We start from the raw sequence: 21,092 nt of genomic DNA, 5'->3' as shown, positions 1-21,092 counted from the left end.
CTATCAAAACAAATACTGCTTTAAATGAATAAAGAAGTAGCAATTTTGTAGAAAACTACGGTTACATTTTATGAATAGAACAATCATCTCTTTATGTGTATTGAAAGCTCAGAGTTTTGATACATTGGATTTTCTGAAAAGTAGGTTTGTTTATATTTAAGCATTCTCTTTCTCTAACATCTATTCATTGCTAAAGACAATGCAAAAATAAACTGGATGTTGTCAATATGATTCTTCGCTGTCTGATGAGCTTTTGAGTGTGAAGAGTACTTACAGCATTTTGTGCTTTGTTTTTTTATACACATACATGGACACACATAAGTGGCTTGCTAAGTCAGATATTTAATATTATTAAATAGTATACTTGTCTATAAGTATTAATTATAACTTATTAAATTCCCTTCAGTAATTTAAACTACAGCTAAAACTTGAGTGTATTAATTCTTTAGATTATGTTAAATTTGTTAAGTGGTAGAAAAACATAAAAATTCAATGATTGTAAGATGTTTGTACTGTATTCCCATGTAAACCTACTATAAAATATGAAATACCATATTTATTTATTTATTAATTATACATTTGTTTTTATAACTTCCTAGAGTTGTAACAACACTCATTTGGATACCTTTGAATGGTTCCAGTGCTAATATACCTCAGATAAAAAGATTTCATCTTATGGGCACTGGGTGGCTCAGTCAGTTAAGAGTCTGATAATTGATTTCGGTTCAGGTCATGATCTCACAGTTCATGAGATCAAGCCCACATCAGGTTTCACAGTGCAGAGCCTGCTTGGGATTCTCTCTCTCTGCCCTGCCTGCACACTCTCTCCATTCCAAATAAATAAATAAGCTTAAAAAAATATTTCTTCTTAAACCAGCTGGATTACATAATTTGGTTTGTTAACCTATTGATTTTGTATTGAGGCTCAAGACCTAGTGACTTCTATAAGGGGACTGAAACTCAAGGCATTTGTTATTGGTCATCTGATGGATTCCTTTGATAAATTAACATAATTTTGCTTAAAATATATTTTTTGTAACAGTGTATTTTATGGCTTAATAGATTTTACATTTTCTCAATCTGGTACTTTGCCCCAGAATGATGTAAACTTTCAGTTTTGCTTGCTCAGTATTACATCATTCTTTATCTTGGCCTTATATACATTGACCTGACTTGGAGAATTATTTGAAACTTATGTTTTTCTAATATCTTATAATTTGCTTTGTCATCTAGAGGACTCATATCCTAAGAGATGAGAATTAAAGTTTGACAGCTTGCCTCTGAGATCATTTGGCAAATTAATGATCTTGGTACACATTGTTGAACTTCTTTCTCCATGAAGAAATAACTAGGGCTGATCCCCTACTGAGCTCACTTCCACCTGGTTATTATGGGAGAATATGAGTGTGGACTAGATTTTCATGCTCTTGGCACAATTCCCAGCCTTCTCTTCTTACGCAGATAGAAAAACATTGTCTATCTATACTTTATACACATGTACTTACCCAGAGAAACAAAATGCCCCTATAGGGATTCCCCTCCTAAAATTATTTTTAAAATAGCTATACTTTATTTTATTTACTTTTATTTACTATGTATACCACCTTTTCATATATTTTAGTTCTTATTTCTTTTTTATGCTCTTGTGAGTGTCTGTTATCTTGGGAAGTTTGACTGTATTTCCTAGAATGCCATTTAGATTGTTTAGTAAAGTCTTTCCATATATAATATGCTATAAGCATAAATATATGTGTAAATGTAGATCAGAGTCCCATTCTGGAAATATGCTTTGTTCATCTGAGTTACAGTTTGTATACATAGCCTGAAAGAGTGTTGTATGTGAAAAGCAAGTTTACACCTGTACTGCCTTTGCACTTCCCCTGTTTAATGTTGCTGCACTCCGAAACAGTCTCTTTAAGCAGCTGAGAGGGAGTTGTAGGCACCTGTGGGATGATATGCTGGACAGGGTCACAGCCGGATGTGGGAAACCTCATTTATCAAATTCCTCATCTACTTGTGAATTCTTGTTGCCTTGGCTAAATGAGAAGACTTTTCATTAAAAAAAATCTTTTTAATGTTTATTTTGAGAGAGAGAGAGAACGAGCAGGGGAAGGGTAGAGAGAGAGAAGGAGACACAGAATCCGAAGCAGGTCCAGGCTCTGAGCTGTCAGCACAGAGCCCAATGTGGGGCTTGAGCCCACGAACCATGAGATCATGACCTGAGCTGAGGTCGGTCACTTAACTGACTGAGCCACCCAGGTGCCCCGACTTTTAATTTTTATTATAAGAGAAGGCATCCTATACTTTGAGGAGAAAAGACATTTTAAAATAGAGAAGGAAACGTCAGGAGACTGTGTCACTTGTGCCTTTACACCACTATCAGCAATATGACAGTCTGATTAATAACCTATGTCTGCTTCAGAATCCCTCTCATCTGTTTGTGGTTTGAGATTACTGCACCGTCGGCAGAAGCGGATCATTGGTGGGAAAAATTCTTTAAGGTAAAAGGCCCTTCACAGGACATTTTTCATATTACAGAACTATTTATGCACCTACAATGTTACAAATTGGTGGGTTTTCTACTATGATATACGGGATTTATTTTACTTACTTAATTCCCTAAATTAAATCCAGATTACACATTTTTTTGACCTACATTTACTTTATATAGACCATATTCTTAGATCACTACCCCCTGATTTATAAAATAGATATGTTGCTGACAAATTATGTGGTCAAAACTCACTAACAGGAGGTCTGAAAAAAATATGTAACTACAAGATTCATTTAATTTAGAATGTATTTGTTTTGGACTGGACTCTTTTTAATCTAATTTTTTTATTTGTTGTATTTACTGATAGAAATCCAGTACTTTGCTTATGAAATACTTCTTCAGGCTACTTAGGTGAGGTAGTGAGGAGAGAAAGTACGCTTCAAGCAATGAAATATAGAGATGACTGGATTTGTTTCCACGAGTGTCAGAGGTGGGTGGGATGCATACAAATGTCCATAAGCAGATCTTCAGCATGGTCTGCCCCGGGTTTTGGGGGCACTGTTTTCAAAGTAGGAAGAGACCTTACCTCCAGGGTCCCTTCTAGGCTGCTCTCCTCCCACCAGCAATCCTTCCAGTCACTTTCTTAATGGATGCTTTTCTTTGCTTTTCACTTATATGGACTTATGTGGCTTACTTTCTTCTTAGGGGTGGTTGGCCTTGGCAAGTGTCCCTCCGGCTTAAGTCGTCCCATGGAGATGGCAGGCTCCTTTGTGGGGCCACGCTGTTGAGTAGCTGCTGGGTCCTTACGGCAGCTCACTGCTTCAAGAGGTACGTGTCCACCTTTCTAAATAAGTCCTTTGGGCTCTTATTTGACAGTTCTTCCAATCCCTTCCTGCTCCATAGCCTACCAGAAACTTGGGGTGACAGAGCCGGGCTACTGATCTTCTTTACCTGTGCCAATGGCACCGTGGAAGCAGGGGAGGTAACGGAAGGAGCAAAGAGAGCCCTCAGGAAGCTACTTCCTACCCCGGTGTTAAAGCAAACTCTATATTTGGGGGGAAGAGAAGATGCATTTTGGGAGGGGAGGCAGCTCTGTTAGCACTTCCCTCAAGAACTTATCTGAGGGTGAAATCATATCCCAGTAGACCAAGAAGAGATCTCAGATTATCCAGTTATGAATGCTAAGAGTAGGGAGTGCAGTTTTCATTGGTTTTTGATCCATTGGGTTGGGTCTTAGTGTTTTGTGTCTTTTAGATTTCTCTATTTGTACCTTCTAGAAAGTCCAGGTTGCATCCTGATTATTTCCTCATCTCCCAAACACTTTATCAGTCCAATCTGAAGTCTTCCCAGTTGAGAGGGGAGAAAGTTGGTGTGCCAGAGTCACACTGCTCATGGTGGCAGCGTCTGCACTAGGACTTGGCTCTCCTTTGTTCTGGTCATGTGTTCTTTCGCGGGCCTGGCTAATGGATTCTGGGACTTAAAAATGTATACCAATCCTTGGGAAAATATTGGTAATTAAGGAAGCAAGGTGATACAGGAGTTTCATTCTATAATTTTGTGTATTTGAAAATGGTCATAATAAAAAGTCTTATATAAAATGTATAACATGTCATTGAAAATTTCTTTTTTTTAAATTTTGTTTAATGTTTTATTATTTCTGGGAGAGAGAGAGACAGCATGAATAGGGGAGGGTCAGAGAGAGAGGGAGACACAGAATCTGAAGCAGGCTCCAGGCTCTGAGCTAGCTGTCAGCACAGAGCCCGATGCGGGGCTCGAACCCACGAATCGTGAGATCATGACCTGTGCTGAAGTCGGACGCTTAACCAACTGAGCCACCCAGGTGCCCCTATTTTATATTTTTCCATATGTGACACAAGTCTTCACTATATATTTACAATTTATCCATATAGATTTTGTTCACTTTAACCGCCATGTGAATTTTAACTTCTACTATAAGGCTAAGTCACAGTTTATTTATTCTCCTACTAATGGATAATTAGCTGATTTCCATTCTTTCACAATGGAAAAACAATGCTGTAATAGACATCCATTGTATGTCTCATTGAGTACATATATGTGGGAGCATTCTGCTAGAGTATGGGCACAATTCAGTTTCACTCAGCACTATTAATTTATTTTCTAAAGCAGTTGCATCCATTTATATCATGGCAGTGGGCAAGTTCATTTCCTCAAATCTCTACTTCAACTTGATACTATCTATGAACATTTTTAATTTTTGCCAATCTTAGACTTTTTGGATTTCTTTTTAGTTCCATTTCCCTGATTAGTGGCTTCCTCTTTCATGAATTCTTTGTTTATATTTTTTGCTAATTTTTCTATTGGATTGTCTTTTTGTAACAGATTTAAAAATTTTGTTCTGTGTACAGAGCATCTGTTGTTATGTGTTACAAATACCTTTTCTCAATCTGGGGTTGTGTCCTGTTACTTGCTTAAGATCTTTCTCTTAAGAAGATGTTTTAATTTTAATGTTCAAATGTGTCAATTTTTTAAGTTTGATAAAAGTTTTTATATTTTATTTAAAATATCCTTTCCTAGCCCCAAATAATGAAGATATTATCTTAATTCTTCATTAAGAAAATTTATAATTTTGTTCTTCATGTTTAAGTTTTTAATCTGTTTACTGTTTATTTTTATATGTATAGTATGAAAAAAGAGCTTCATTATATACTTTCATAGATAATTTACCAGAACTTTTTATTGAACATTACATTGTTTTAAAAAAAATTTTAAATATTTTTTAATCTGATAATGGAGATTTATTTTTTCTTTTTCTTCTTTTTTTAATTTAAATCTTAGTTAGTTATAAACATTCTTTACCCAATGATTTCAAAATTGTCAATTATGTTGTATGTCGAGTTCTCATATATCTTTGTGTCTAGGATCTCTGTTCATTTCCTCTTATCTATTTGATAGATATTTATGGAGTAATCTTCCATTTGTAAAGTGTTCAGAGGACATACATATTTATATTTTACATAGCCTTTGTCATTTCTGGGATAATAACTGAGTTTGAGAGTTCAACTCTATATCCATGTGTTACATGAACAGCAGAGACAATAATAATTATATTCATTCATTAACTGAACAGAAATTTAATATTCCTAGCAATATGCCATAGGATATAGTGGAGAGAAGACAGATAAGGATCACTGCTATGATAAGAGTTTTCAATGTAGCTATAGGAATCCAGAGGAGGGAAACATTTATATTGCTGATATGATAGTATCAAAAAAGGTTGAGGCATAATTTTTTTTTAATATTTTTATTTATTTCTAGGAGAGAGAGAGAGAGAGAGAGAGACAGTGTGAGCAGGGGAGGGTCAGAGAGAGAGGGAGTCACAGACTGAAACAGGCTCCAGGCTCTGAGCTGGCAGTCAGCACAGAGCCCAACGCGGGACTCGAACCCACGAACCGCGAGATCATGACCTAAGCGAAAGTCGGACGCTTAACCGACTAAGCCACCCAGGTGCCCCTGAGGCATAATTTTTAAGGTGTGGTTGTCCACCATAGTATTAGATACATTTAGCTTGTTAAAACTCCAGATTCCTAGGATTCTACTCCAGACCTAAATCTTTGGAGCCAAGCCTCAGGAGTAGGCATTTTAATCAAGCATCTCTGATGATCCTTCTGAATACTAAAGGTTAAGACCCACTTGCCTAGTGGATAAAACAGAATATTATCTGGATGTTTGAAGAATGATGATGAGGAAGAATATAATGGAGCTGGTAGAATAGTTACCCATGTCCTATTCAACATACTAATCACTGAACTGAAAAAGGACACTAATGGTAAATTAATTATATTTTTGGATGCAATAATATTGGAAGGGACACATTTTGGAAGATAGGATCCATAATGGGAAAAGATCTTGATAGGTCGACTCTAATGAGCAGTGTGGAATAAGAAGGAAGTAAAACGCTGACTTTAGTTCCAGTAAATGTGGCTTAAATGTAGCACAAGTGAAAATGACCGCATGGGTTTTAGTGTCCTGAAACCTTAATACAAGTCAGTGATATAATACAGTTGCCCACAAAGTGAATCAGTTTTGGGCAACACTGAAAGAATAGTGTCAAGGCAAAGTAGCGATGAGCCTTGCTATTCTTACTGTGCTCAAGTTATTGTTAGAAAAACATTGTAACTATCAAACAGAGAGAGCTGGGCTCAGTTCTCGGTGCCACATCATGAAAAAATGACATGGTGCACCAGGGAAGGCAAATAGAGAGGTGAGATTGTGTGGAACCAGATTAGATTTGTTACCTGTTGCTTCAGATACTACAGATGTTAATGGGAGAAAAGATAATTTTCATTTTAACCAAAGAGTGGTTTATTTTTTTTTTACTTAATACTTGGACAATTCAAAGATGGAATGGGCTGTATGTGGGAGGAAGAATAAGTTCTTTTATGAAGTGTGTTCAAGTACAGAGGTTGTATTCATGGATTGGTAGAAGCTGGGCTGGATAACCATCTAATGTTGAGAGAATAGTGGGAAAGAAGCATGGGACATATTTGAACAATGGCAGTTATTAGCTAGGATAGTGATCTGGAGTTTTGGTAGTAGACTTACAGTAGAGAAGCAGGAAAGACCCAGGGGCATCTGGGTGGCTCAGTCAGTTAAGTATCCAACTCTTGATTTTACCTCATGTGATAATCTCATGTTTCGTGAGATTGAGCCCCACATTGGGCTCTGCACTGACAATGAAGAGCCTTCTGGGATTCTCTCTCTCTCTCTCTGTCTGCCCCTCCCCTCACTCACACACTCTGTCAAAAATAAATAAGTAAACATTAAAGAGAGAGAGAGAGAGAAGCAGGAAAGGTCTGGAATGCCAGGATACTGAATTTCTGTTTCATTCACTAGGTGGTAGGAAACCCCTAAAGGTTTTGAGCCTTGAAATATGATCAAAGAGGGGTTTTAAGATGAGTCATTTGGAGATATATAGGATCGATCTTAGGATGTAAAGCAAAATTATTAATCCAGGTGTCTGAATAAGCTTCAAATTCAATGAAAAGTTTGCATATATGCTTCTGGAGTGACTCCAATTGATCCGTGTTACCAGTGATTAATACTCACTATGGTAGGAACTGAAAGGAGACTATTTGTAATAGAAGATGAAAAAGAAAAGGAGGGAGGGAAGGTAGAGTCATGGTGATAAAAATCAGTATGACTGGGTACTGTGTAACAGGAGACTTGGATCTGGCCATTGAGAACAAGGTCACAGTTCTTCAATTTTAACTGTTTAATTTTGTGAAAACTATTTAGCTTCTCGGAGCCTCAGTTTTCCCACTCATAAAATGAAGGCAATAACATTCCACAGTGAGGAACAAATGACCTGCTAAATTTTTGAAAGTATTATATAAACCGTAAAATTCAAAACAAATGTTGACTGTTATTATGCTGGGGTTCCAAAAGAGAATCAAAGATTATTATTATCAAAAGTAGGAAATTCTGAGTGATTCATTCCACTGATCACTGGAAAAGAATAAGGTAGGAAACTGCAAGGAACCTGGAGAAGCCTGGCTTAGGGTTTAGAGTTTAGGCAAAATAATTCAGTAGGCTCAGTTTAGATTATCCTCTTATTCTAGATGCTTTGTCTTTCAAGTCTCTGCTACAAGTTATAGACTTCAGGGTTCAAGGCTTAAAGTATTAAGTAGTAAATTACCCAACAATTCCACAGGAGTTGAGCACTTTGATCTCACTTTTGGGTTCCTATAAAGTCTTCCTTCCTTCCTTCCTTCCTTCCTTCCTTCCTTCCTTCCTTCCTTCCTTCCTTTCTCTCATTTTTCCGTTTTTTCTTTCTTCTTCCTTTTTTCTTTACACATGTTTGAGTTGTTTGTTTACATGTCATTATTCCTCCTCTGGCCTGCTCCTTCTAGATTATTGCTTAAAGTCAGTAATCATCTCCTTTCTGTTTATAAACTGAGTGTCTAGTATATTACTTGGCACATAGGAGATACTCCTAAATGGTTGTTGCATGATGAAAGTGAGGGCTCAGTTGCCAGATAGTGGATATATTTAAGAATGTTGGACTCTTTGGAGAATGGTGGTATTTTAAACCTGGGTCAACAGATAATTCCTTCCATATGTCATTTCTGAATTTCTTCCCTTTATCTGCACAGTAGAATGTAAAGACAGTTGATTAAAAAGCAGAGGAGCATATTATGATATGCAGCATTTTGATGTGTTTTAGATATAATTCAAGATTCTTTTAATGTGTGTAGGAGAAAATTGTCTTGCAAATGTGTTTTATATCCATCTGCCTTGGTCTGTAACCTTTACCAGATTTCATAGACTTCCTGTTTTGAAGTGCCTAAGGAGCTACAGCTCACATCTTTATTGCAGTGAGCTTATTAAAAGGCATAAGGACAGTTACTAGTGATTAGAATAAGCTCCAAATTTTGTTTTCTTCTGGGTTCAGGGACTTTGGATTGAAAACAACCCTCCTTTAATCATCAGGAACTGTGAAATTTGCAGAAATAGATTTCCTCTGGAATTGCAGAGACTGCAATATAGAAGTGATATTGTCAGATTCTGAGAGGTTACCTTCCTTTTAGATTTCTTGGGAGTCTAATTTAAGGTCTACTGGTAGGGGAGTATTTGTTTTTTAATACTTATTTAGTTTTGGGAGAGAGAAGGGGGAGGGGGATAGAGAGAAGGAGACACAGAATCCGATTTTAGTATATGTGCTGCCGAAGCGAGCACTGGAGACACAGAATCCGAAGCAGGCTCTAGGCTCTGAGCTGTCAACACAGAGCATGATGCAGGGCTTGAACTCACGAACCGTGAAATCATGACCTGAGCTGAAGTCAGATGCTTAACTGACTGAGCCACCCAGGTGCCCCAGGAATATTTTGGAATTAGCTCATACTCCTGTTTTTTATTTGTATCTCTGCTGCTTCTGTAACTACTGGACTTCTGTATATTCCATATAATGTTTTCTTGTTCATCAAGCCTTCTTTGGTGCCTAATCCTTGCAGTAACGATATAGGCCTGTGCTCTTTAACACCTATTTCTGAATAAGGCCTAGATTGCTGTTCCCATCTGTATTATTTTATACTATGGGATGACAGCTCTTTATGTTTCTTTGTTTTGCCGTTGTAGTCATTATATAATCCTCATATCTGAACAATCTAAGAATGTTGAGATCAGAATGCAGTTACTTTAGATGCACTATCCTGTTACATTCATTTTATATAGTCTCTTTGCATGATAAAGGTACTTTATTGTTAGCCTGACAGTTCTAGTAATCAAATTCTAATTCGTTTGTAACTTTCACATGTTGTGATATGTTCCAAACACTTTTTTTAATGCTGGCACAAAAACTGAGGTAATTGGTGAATCACCATTTAAAGGTCTTCTATCTCATTCTTCGTATTTTCCCTAGTGTTAATGCAATACAGACCTTGGAATACAATATCCTGTTGGCATTTTGAAGTGGAAACTTGGGACAAATCAAGTGTTTTCAGAGTTCCTATGAATCTTACATGATATAAATTGCTTGCTTTTGATATTTTCTGCTCTAAATTATGAGTATCATGAAATGGCCTTCTATGGTGCTGCAGAAATATAACTGAGAGAAAAATTACTGAGTATTATACTAATTACTTTTAGTTGTTTGTTCTGGAAACAAACATCATTTTGGAGGGAAGAATGTACCCAAGTCAAGGACTCTCTTTTTTCTGTGATTCTATTGCAAATTTGATTTGATCAAGCATATAGCTTTATCTAATTTTATCTTTGAGTTTTTTGCCTCAAAACGCTATAGCAGCTGGAAATTGTTAAAGATTGTTGCTCTGAAAATTAGAAATGTTTAGATCTTTGTAATTACAAAGATGAGGCACAGAGGTAATGGAGTCATGTTTTAAAGACACAAAGTATCAGGTGCTTAGCATATGCTTCATCATGACCTAGCATCTAATAGAGTTCATTAAGAACATGCTCTTTGGTAGTATACCTAATACTGTCAATCATGCTAAAACCATTCCCTGAATACACACACACACACACACACACACACACACACACACACACGACAGTGCAAGGTTCTACAGAGGCTTCTAAGCAACTGTAATCATTTATACAAGCAACTTTAGTCAGTCACTGTATTTTATTTTTATTTATTTATTTCAAGAGAGAGAGAATGTGTGTGTGCATGTGTGTGTCTGTGCGTGCATACACACATGTGTAGAGAAGGGGCAGAGAGAGGGAGAGAGAGAATCCCAAGCAAACTCCACGCTGTCAGCACAGAGCTCGACCTGGGGCTTGATCTTATGAACATGAGATGAAAAACTGAGCTGAAATCAAGAGTCAGAGACTTAACTGACAGCTACCGAGGTGCCCCAACTCTTCTATTTTTAATTCAAGTAACTTTTTGTTCTTTATTGTAACTACAGAATCTCAGAAAAATGAGGACATCGGATTTGACTAAACTGCTGTGTTTCAGGTCCTTTCTTGCTCAAGCTTGTCTGGTAATTTCATCCAATATTTATTTGAGGGGTAGTTGAGGGCATTTCAGCAAAGCAAACAACTGAATGGTGTGTCCGCCAAAACCTGCAATGTTTGCTTTAGAAGCAGTTTTGAATATAACAAAGTTTGTCTAAGTAATAAAAGCTTGACTAAGTTTTTATGTTGAAAAAAAAAGTTTCCTTGATACGTTTTCTGGAGAAGCCTAGAACTATAGTAAATGTTTTCAAAATCCACAATCGTATTGGGAACCTCAGCCAAAGTGTTATCCCTGAAGTATAAGAGAGGTGACAGTAGAAGACAAATATTTGGTTAGCAAACTAATCCAGTCTTCTTTTGGATGCTCTTCAAATTCCAAGCATGTGATCATGTCTAAGAATAATCGGAGTGAAAGGAGCATGGGAATCACTGCTTAGGTTTTGCTGGTCCATTTCCTTAAATCAGGACAACTTTAAGAATGTAGGTACTAATAAAGGGATTCATTTGACAAGAATGTGTTTTTTTTCCCCCCTTCTAGTCAGGTATATATTTTATTTTTATTTTCAGTTTAATATCAACTCCTGATTGGTGAGGATACTAATTCTGGAGTACTTTCAAAACTATTGGCTGAAATCTGCTTGATTTGAGGACACAGAATACATACGGAACATGTGTAGGATTTGGGGTTTTGATACCTTTATGTAATCTCTTACAACGCTCACTTCACTTTGAGATTCTGGACATGCAGGGGCAGGAGTTATCACTATGCCTTTAAGTCTTGGGTATAGTGCTTCTCAAGTCTGTGAATTAGAATCACCTATCATTCTACATCAGCCCTATTAATTTAATATTCTCAGAGATTGTGTGACCTAGACATTTATATTTTTAAAAGTGGTACAGGTGCTTCTGGTAAACAGCCAGCATTTAACAAGAACATTAGATATTTGGGGGCTTTCAAAAACTTCAGTGATGGTGTTGTTATGAGAACTGGTAAGAAGCTGACTCTGATTTCAGTAAGTTAGGGATGACAGTATTATGTATGTGGATGTGGATGCCTTTGAAAAGTTGTTTTACATTAAGACTTTTTTCTCTGTGCCAAGCACTTTGCTTAGTGTTGAAGATACGAAAGTGAGAGTAGCATGGTCCTTACAATTAAGGAGCCTTTACTTGGGGAGACCTAACGTCTTAATTTGTCTTAGAAACTGTTAAAAATGCTCTGAGAGTGCTAGTGGGAGTGTTCAAAGGCAGGATTGGTCAGTTGACGGGCAGGGCAGGAAGAGCTTCATGTGAGGTTCTGGACTTAAGACTTGAGTGATAAAAATCAGCTTTTGCCACTTTTGCCACGTTGGATGGGCAGTGGGGGATGATACTGCAAATAGTTTGAATAAAAACTGGTCTGTGGGACACCTCTTCAAGCAGCTAAAATGACAGGGTCACGGAGACCAGGCTGGTATCAGGTAGGTAAGAGCCATTCTTGGATGAATTTGCATATCATTTAAGGAATTTGAACTTTATTGTGTAGATTGTGGAGAACTCTTGAAGGGTATATAGAAGAGTAGTTCTATTGTCGGATAGAAACTTCACTCTGGCTGCAGTGTGAAGGAGGGACTGAAAAAGTTACAACTTGAAGCAGCAAGGCCATTGGACAAGACTATGCAGCAGTCCAGGAATGAAGTGACACATTAAGGCAAGACTGCACAAGACTTTAACACTTGGGTATTTTAAAACAAAATTTCCTTGTTACAGTAATGTCCTATTTCTTTGTTTACTGTCTGAAGACCCAATTTTCAGATAATGTAGAATATATTTATACAGTTAGTTTAGATACAAGGATTATTTTAGTGAAGTGTCACAGCTCTCTTTCAAAGAGTGGAAAAATATTGTTGCAGTGACTTTCTTTTCCTGGTTCAACAGTACTGTAATTATCTGAAAGGATATAAAAAGTTCACACATGAAGGGAATGCCTCATAATCCAGGCTTAAAAATTATAAACAATGTAATAAACAATGTAAGAGACTACATTGAAGAGATATAATAAAATAGAATGCTTAGTTTATGCCAAACTATTTCTCTAAACCAATGTGGTCTATTAGAAATACAATGTGAGCCACAAATGTGATTTTCCTAGTAACCACATTAAAAGATAAAAAAATCCAGACAGGTGGAATTAATTTTTATATTTTATTTAACTTGATATATCCAAAATATCATTGCAAAATATCTATAGAGACAATATATCTAGTATTTTTTTCATATCACATATTCAAAATCCACTGCACATTTTATACTTTTAGCATATTTTAGTTCAAACCAACCACATTTCAAGTACATGTGGCTACTGGCTACTGTACTGGACAGCAAAGCTCAAGACACTTTCTTCAATTCCATTCTAAAGATATATGGAAACATTTCAGCAGCACTTTCAAGGATGCATTAGCAATTATTCTTTTCAGAAAGGTGTTAAATCACTTGAAGTTTTACTTTAAAACCAGAATACATTAATTAGGCATCCTGAATTCTTAAAAAATGTTTATGTTTTAGGGGCGCCTGGGTGGCTTAGTCGGTTAAGTGTCCGACTTTCGCTTGGGTCATGATCTCGCGGTTCGTGGGTTCAAGCCCCGCGTCGGGCTCTGTGCTGACTGCCAGCTCAGAGCCTGGAGCTTGTTTCAGTCTGTGACTCCCTCTCTCTCTGACCCTCCCCTGCTCACGCTGTCTCTCTCTCTCTCCTAGAAATAAATAAAACATTAAAAAAAATTAAAAAAAATGTTTATGTTTTAGAGAGAACGAGCACACGAGCCGGGGAGAGATAGAGAGAGGGGGACAGAGGATCTGAAGCAGGCTCCAGGCTGTGAGCTATCAGCACAGAGCCCGATGTGAAGCTCAAACTCACAAACCGTGAGATCATGTCGTGAGCCGAAGTTGGGTGCTTAACCAACTGAGCCACCCAGGGGCCCCTAGACATATTGAATTTTTATAATATAGTATCAGTACACAGAAAGTGGAAGTGAGAAGTATTTAAATCTGATTTTTCTCCATGACTATTCCTTTTACAGTTTCAGGATATGAAATAATCCCAAACTTAACTTAAATTTTGAAGAGGAACCCAAGAGGATATTCTCTGGGAACAATATATAAAAAGCTTTCTGAATTTTAAGGATCTGTGATGACTTATGGTTGGAAATGGAGAATCAAGGAATCCCAGGAAGTTATTAGTATTAAAGATCAAGAATAGGTTGCTGTATAAGCTAAATCATCTTTGTTGCATTGTTCAGTTTTTTGAGCTGACATAGCTAAGAAAATTGCTTTATATATTGCAAACCCCGTGTAGGTGTAGAAATTTTGAGCAACTTAGAACTTCTAGTAATTTTACAGGAGGAAATGGGAGGCTGTATTTAAATTGTCATTAGAAAACTCCAAATTTTCAATACAGACTTCTGTAAATTCACATTCAAGTACAGGTCTTGTATCTAGTGGAACACTTTAAAGTTTTCATAAAAAAATTAAGGTGAGAGCTGTAAAATGCACATATTCCCATCTCAACAATCAGACGCTATCACAAAGTAGGTGCAGGGTTGATAAAACCATAGTTGGAGTTCTGGCATATAAAAGGAATGAAGGACTGAGATTTTGCAAAGGAGTAGTTGTGGAGTCCAAGCCTGGTAAGAAGGGAAGTCATAAGCAGAGTGAGACTGAAATGAAAAAACTAGTGGGGATCTAAGGATTGAAGTCTAATGGGGTTAAAGAATGGTAGAGCTCTAAAACTGTAAGGATATGAGGTACAAAGTAGGAGATGCTTCAAATCAAGACTTCAAAATTGTGTAGTATTTGGTGAATACAAGGTCTAGGTCTCATGATGGCAGCAGGTGACTGAGATGAAGAATAGGCTCAATGCAGGTGAGGAAGTTAAGGAAATAGACACGGTATTGGAAATTAAGCCATTAAGAATGTTTTAAGTAGTGGTAGGAGGTAAGTGAACAAGGTGCTATATAATCTTAAGTGAGAAAGAGGAAGTAACTTGAAGTGGGTTGGATCATATATTCTTTCAGTGCTTCTCAACTGTGGTCCATTTGCACCATAGGGGATGACATATGGAGAAGTCTGGAGACATTTTTGGTTGTCACAACTGGGGGTGTGTGTATGTGTCTGGATGTGTGTATGTGTGTTTTACTGGCCACTTTGAGAAGAAGAGGCCAGGATGCTTCTAAACATCCTACAATGCACAGAACAGCCTCTCACAACAAAGATTTCTCTGGTTCCAAATGTCAAAATAGCGCCGAGGTTGAGAAACTCTGCTTTAGGGGATGCACCAGCATCAAGGTATGTTGGTTGAAAAAGCAGGCTGAGAACTATCAATCTAGTAAATATTTCTACTTTTCACTGAATAGTTCCTTAAGGAAAAAAGACATACACATTAAAAATATCTATTCCTTCATACACTAAATCAACATACATATGCTGCATTCCTACTTAATGGGCATCACTATTCTTAAGTGTTTTAGAGTCATCAGTGAACAAAGATCCCTGTCCTTAGTTACCTCTTGTTTAAGCAGGGGGAGACGGGGCAACAGACATAATTAATTAGAGTGTTAGAATATTGGGAGTGCTGGGGGGTGGGAGGGCAAAAGGTGGGCTGCAGTTTTAAATTAGGTCTCACTGAGGTGACATCTTCACGAAGATTTAAGAGGTGAGAGAATATAATGAACTATGTTGCCCTGAAAATATAGTTTTGGTTTTCATTCAGTTTACAGGAGAGAGGAGTAAAGCAGGTATGTGCTAAGTGCTTTGAGGGACCCAAAGTTAGACCAGCCATGGTTTCTGCCCTCAGGGAGGTTTGTGATGACCTACTATCTTGGAAATGATAGAAAAATGAAGACACCAAATATATGATAGTAATTTTGCCCTATTCTGTCTGTTCCTCTTTTGATCCTTTATCATGGTGCAGAAATAACTGGTTAATGATTAGCTGTTATTTTCCACTGATGCTGCATAGTTGTTCCTTCTCAGAAAACCAGGACAGGAATCTGGATTAAACAGTGAAATGAACAAAGTGGGTTTTGAGTACAGGACCAAGAGCAGTAGGGTCAGAGAAATGCAAAGAGTAAACTTCCAGAACGGTATAATGCATAGGAAGAAATGCTTACAGTATCTGCTGACAGTTACCAATCTCCAGCCTCTTACTAGCTCTCTGTCTCTCAGGTACGGTAACAGCACAAGGAGCTATGCTGTTCGGGTTGGGGATTATCATACTCTGGTGCCAGAAGAGTTTGAAGAAGAAATTGGAGTTCAGCAGATTGTGATTCATCGGGAGTATCGACCTGACAGCAGTGACTACGACATCGCCCTGGTTAGATTAGAAGGACCGGAAGAGCAATGTGTCAGATTTAGCAGCCACGTTTTGCCGGCCTGTTTGCCACTCCGGAGAGAGAGGCCACAGAAAACTGCCTCCAATTGTTATATAACAGGATGGGGAGACACGGGTAATGCAGATAATACAAACAAATGACATCTGGGCACCTTGTTGTGTCTGGAATTATCAGTACTTTTGGGTGTACATTGGTAGTAAAATCTTAAATGGGTTCAGGCTAAGTTGTTTGGAAATTCTGTCAAGTGTGTGATGCATGCATGTAATGTGGATTTGTATCTCCAGGGTACTGTTATCATTAAGTTTAGCACAAACTGACAGAACTCAATCACCTGAAGGGCTGGTAGAGAATCCTACTTTCAGTTGCCTACATTAGTAAAGAGACAAAAGAAATGATTTTAAGATCCTGCTCCAACACTTGGGCCTGGCTGGCTGTATTACACCTCTCTGTATCGTCTTGGTATGGAATTATATCAGTGTACATCAGCTAGTGCTTGTTCAGAATGGTCCTTGAAACAACAGATGTGGGGCTCACCTGGATTGGGTGCTTGATTCCCAAATGGCTACTGAATAAGGAGAAACGATAGGTTGACCACTCTCCACTAAAATGTTCAACACTGATAATTGTACTCTTGAAAAGAGCATCAAGTAAATATTTCTACAGGTGATCATTTCAGTGTTTTATTTAGTAAATATTTGTGTTCATCACACACTGCATTAAATCTGGGCTTTATATTTGCATTATTTCATAGCTGAAAAAAGGTAGAATATCTGTTGCAGACACAGAATATTGAAGAAGCATATTCCGACCACTGCTTAGATAAATCACAAAGAAAACATGTCCTGGATGATACAATAAAATCAGGTCAGAGTAAATGCCTTCTCTGTACACTGCGTGGAAGCATAAGGCAAATCAAGTGTCTGAGACTCAAGTATATCCATTTTCAATTACTTAAGGAGGGAAGGTTCATTCACCTTCTTTTAGACACAAGTTAACAGAAATAACAAAGTCAATTTTACAAAAGGTTTTATTAGAAATTATTCCAACTGAGTAAATAGGATGCAAGGAAAAAGGTGGAATTTAGATCCAAGAAAACTGTCATGGAGGACATTATCAATTATACATATTAGCCACTGAACAGTGGGTGGCTTGGCAGTGAGTATACCAACATCAGATGGTAACTATACAGGAATGTTTTGCTTCTCAATTTATCAAATGCCATACTTCTACTTGGAGTTCTTGCCACTTGTGTCCTTCCATAGCCATTTATAGCTATCACTCATCTAAACTACTCTATGCCACAATAAGGCTTTTATTTTCAAGACTATTAAATGTTCATTGACTGTTAAATGTAGTGCTTTTCTGTAAGATCTTTAGCTGGTATCTAATTCTGATTATTTGGTCTGACTAGGACGAGCCTATTCAAGAACTCTACAACAAGCAGCCATCCCCTTACTTCCCAAGAGGTTTTGTGAAGAACGTTACAAGGGCCGGTTTACAGGAAGGATGCTTTGCGCTGGAAATCTACATGAACACAAACGTGTGGACAGCTGCCAGGGTGACAGTGGAGGACCACTCATGTGTGTTCGGTCAGGAGAGAGTTGGGTTGTGTATGGGGTGACCTCCTGGGGGTATGGCTGTGGAGTCAAGGATTCACCTGGTGTCTATACCAAAGTCTCGGCCTTTGTACCTTGGATAAAAAGTGTCACCAAATTGTAATTCTTCATGAAAACTTGAAGAGAAAAATGTTGGAAAATTTTCAGCCTCCACATTAGCACTCAGCCAGAGATGCCAACTAATGGGGATGAGAGCCATGTTCCTTCTTTTGTGTTGTGATTAAATCATGTGCACCATTGCTGCTTGAGAATTTGTGATGTGAACATTCTAATACCTCAGTGTAGTACTAATTATCCTTAATTAGCATTGTGGCCCACCCCAAAACTACTCAAAAATCTTTATTAGCATTCTCCAGACATGACTGTGTATCAATTGTGCAGTAAGGCTGTTTTTACATTCATTTGGATGGAGAGCTTGTAACTCAATCAATACTCTAGAAGAGTCAAAGTAAGAGTGGCATTGTTTAATTAAGCTCAATTTTCTCCAAAAGGCTAAGACATCTTCACACATTGAATCTCTGTAGCCTTTGACAAGTAAGGAAATCAAGGGCCAAAAAGGTGGAGAAATTCCATTATAAACCTAGACTAGAATAGGGTCAGTGACCATACACGTTCCTGAATGAAGCCTTTGTACTATGCATTATGACAACACATTCTAGCTACCTAGAAATTTTGGAAGAATTCCTGATAAGAATGCCTTTAAACTGTTGGATGTACAAACTAATTTATCCACCTTATTTGTTAACATCGTCTAGCAATAACTTCTAGCTACTTCAGATTTACAGCTTGATAAAAATTTTCCTTGGCATCATGTTGTTTGCTGGACCATGACTTAAGTCAGAGTGCCATCTATTGCAACTTTCTTGTAATGACTAAAACCTGTAGATTTCCACTATCCTGACAGTCCCAGCTAATAAAAATACTGTTAAAAATGCTTTCTATGCTTATATAGTGGGAAAAAGCTCTAAAATAACTTACTTGTTTCAACCGCTTTAATTAATACACCAGCTATGTGCTAGGCACTGCTCAAAGTGGGTATGGCCCTCAGTAACCATTTAAAAAAGGGTGGCAATGTTGTATAGTATCCTTAGCTTTCGAATAGTCAAACAGGCTCAGAGGCCAAGGTGAGACAGTGGGATCTAAACTTCTGGAGTCTCAGTGCTGACTGAGTTATTTTCAGCCTCCATTGCTGACTAAAGGCAAGCTTTCCCTATGGCTATTTCTCAACACAATTTAGGGACAGCTGCTTTACACTATGCACCCTTTCAGGACATTCTTGATAGCAATGCAAAATCTTTGCCCAAACAAAAAAGGCATGCCTCTCAGGCTACTTAAGTAATCACAAGACAATGACTGCTAATATCAAGGGCCCTTTGGGTGTTTTTAAACAGTTTTTGTATATCCATCCAAGAAATAGATGCATAAAAACAGGTGAAGGCAGTGTGAACTTTAGGATTAAATCAGGTTAAGTGGTTATATCAACATGGAGGGGACCTCACCCCTTTCCCTTCTGCATCTATTTGTGCCCCTTTTGTAAATCCTCAGCTTTGTAAAAAACTGGTGCTAATGTAAAGGTGCTTTATATAATAGTTCACTATTTTGCAGAATTGCAATGCTATGTCAGGCAGAGTAACATTAAAACTTTTGTAAAAGCTCAAGGTTTTCATAAAGGAAGAACTTTTCAAGCATTTACGTCTAGTGACGATAGTGGTGGAGACAGTGCACACTTGCACAAGGGCTGAAAAATGTGCAATACAGGAGAGAAAATTTATCTTTACGGAAACTTCGCACAGGCCACCTTTATAATTATAGTGCTGATGCAAGCTACATTTATACTGAAATTTTAAGTCAATCGGGAAACTACTTGGTTCATAAAATATGCCTTGATTATAGCTAATTTTTTTCTTGTTAAATGTTGTGTGACTTTTAAAAGACACAAGTGTTCAGTGCACATCTGTGTGAATAAAGTGCTTAGCTGTTCACCTCTTATAGTAGCCTTAATCTTTTGTGTGGTATTTTATGACAAGAGACAGAGACCACCTTAGACCACTGAGGTCTAATTATAGGAGTCTTTATTACCTGCCGGGACTGCACAGTTAACAGAGAACTGTAAATGTGTGGCCCCCAGTCTAAGGGCTCAGGGCTTTTTATATTGAGCAAGCAGGCAAGCGGGAAGCTTGAATTGAGCAGTATGATTGGTTATTGCAAAACGCTACAAGGTGATAAGGAGAGAGCCCTTATCCTGGTATGCAGGGAAAACATTCCTCATTTTGAAGGCAAGGTTCAGGATTGTAGGGAAGTTTTAAGGGAACAGCCATTATCTCGAGGACAAAGTATGTAAACTGTGTCATAAGCAACCAGGAGACATCAACCCTTGCTCTTATTTTTTCCTTGCACCGGTGGATAGTTATGCAGCCCCCTGAGTGCAGGCCCCGAAGGTAAACTCTGGGCCAAGATGGAAGGACTGAAGCTAAATTCATGTGCAACATTCCCCACTGGCTTTAGGTGGGGAAATCATGGACTCCTCATCCCAGTTGAGACTGCTGTAGAAGACCTTAAGACCATCATCTTAATGGAGTTTATTCTTTTTCTTACAAAGTTGAGTAGCCAATTTATGAGGCTTGGGCAGATTAGGAGGCCCAGGAGCAAGAGCACTAAGGGACCTGTAACAGCTGAGGGGAGAGTTGTTAACCAGGGAGACCATGAGAATAAAGACTGATACCAACTTTCACCCTGCTGTGGGAATTTTTAACCAGGGCCAAGTTTTCTGATTGCTCCAGAATTTGTATAAAACAGGCATTTTCCAGTATGGCATAAAGGTCTCCTTGTTTTATTTAAGAACAGGAGGTCCAGCCTTGTTGGTTCTGGAAGACAACTTCAGCTAGGGAGTGAACCTGTATTTCAAGCTTAGTAATAGAAGCTTCCATTAGACTGAGGTCCTTGTTCATCTGTTTGCTGAGGGTTTAAAACTTTGGTCCACAACTATTAAGGAAGCTGTCCCGATAGCTAGAGTCAGCATTACCAGCCCCCACCTAAATGGGTACTAAGGCCAGGGGTCATTCCAAAACGACATGTGGGGCATTATAAGGACTACAAAGTATAAGACATTCCAGTCCTCATTAGTGAAGAGTGGGCCTGCGGTACAAGGAGTAAGTAAGGTCA

General features: G+C 37.9%; 1 protein-coding gene across 2 annotated transcripts in view; it reads left to right on the top strand.

Annotated features, from left to right (window-relative positions):
- Positions 1-19,919, top strand: part of PRSS12 (serine protease 12) — a 74,459-nt gene extending 54,540 nt beyond the window's left edge. For both annotated transcript variants that reach the window (XM_039253820.1, XM_039253819.1), the window contains 4 exons: positions 2,423-2,501; positions 3,200-3,322; positions 16,148-16,428; positions 17,726-19,919. In XM_039253820.1, coding sequence (XP_039109751.1) covers positions 2,423-2,501; positions 3,200-3,322; positions 16,148-16,428; positions 17,726-18,033 — 791 coding nt within the window. In that variant the 3' untranslated portion in view covers positions 18,034-19,919. The remainder of the gene's footprint in view (positions 1-2,422; positions 2,502-3,199; positions 3,323-16,147; positions 16,429-17,725) is intronic.
- The last annotated feature ends 1,173 nt before the right edge of the window (positions 19,920-21,092 follow it).

This window comes from Hyaena hyaena, unplaced genomic scaffold (assembly GCF_003009895.1).
Source record: "Hyaena hyaena isolate Hyena2069 unplaced genomic scaffold, ASM300989v1 scaffold_466, whole genome shotgun sequence".
NCBI classification, from domain to species: Eukaryota; Metazoa; Chordata; class Mammalia; order Carnivora; family Hyaenidae; genus Hyaena; species Hyaena hyaena.
This window is presented reverse-complemented; position numbering and strand designations above follow the sequence as displayed.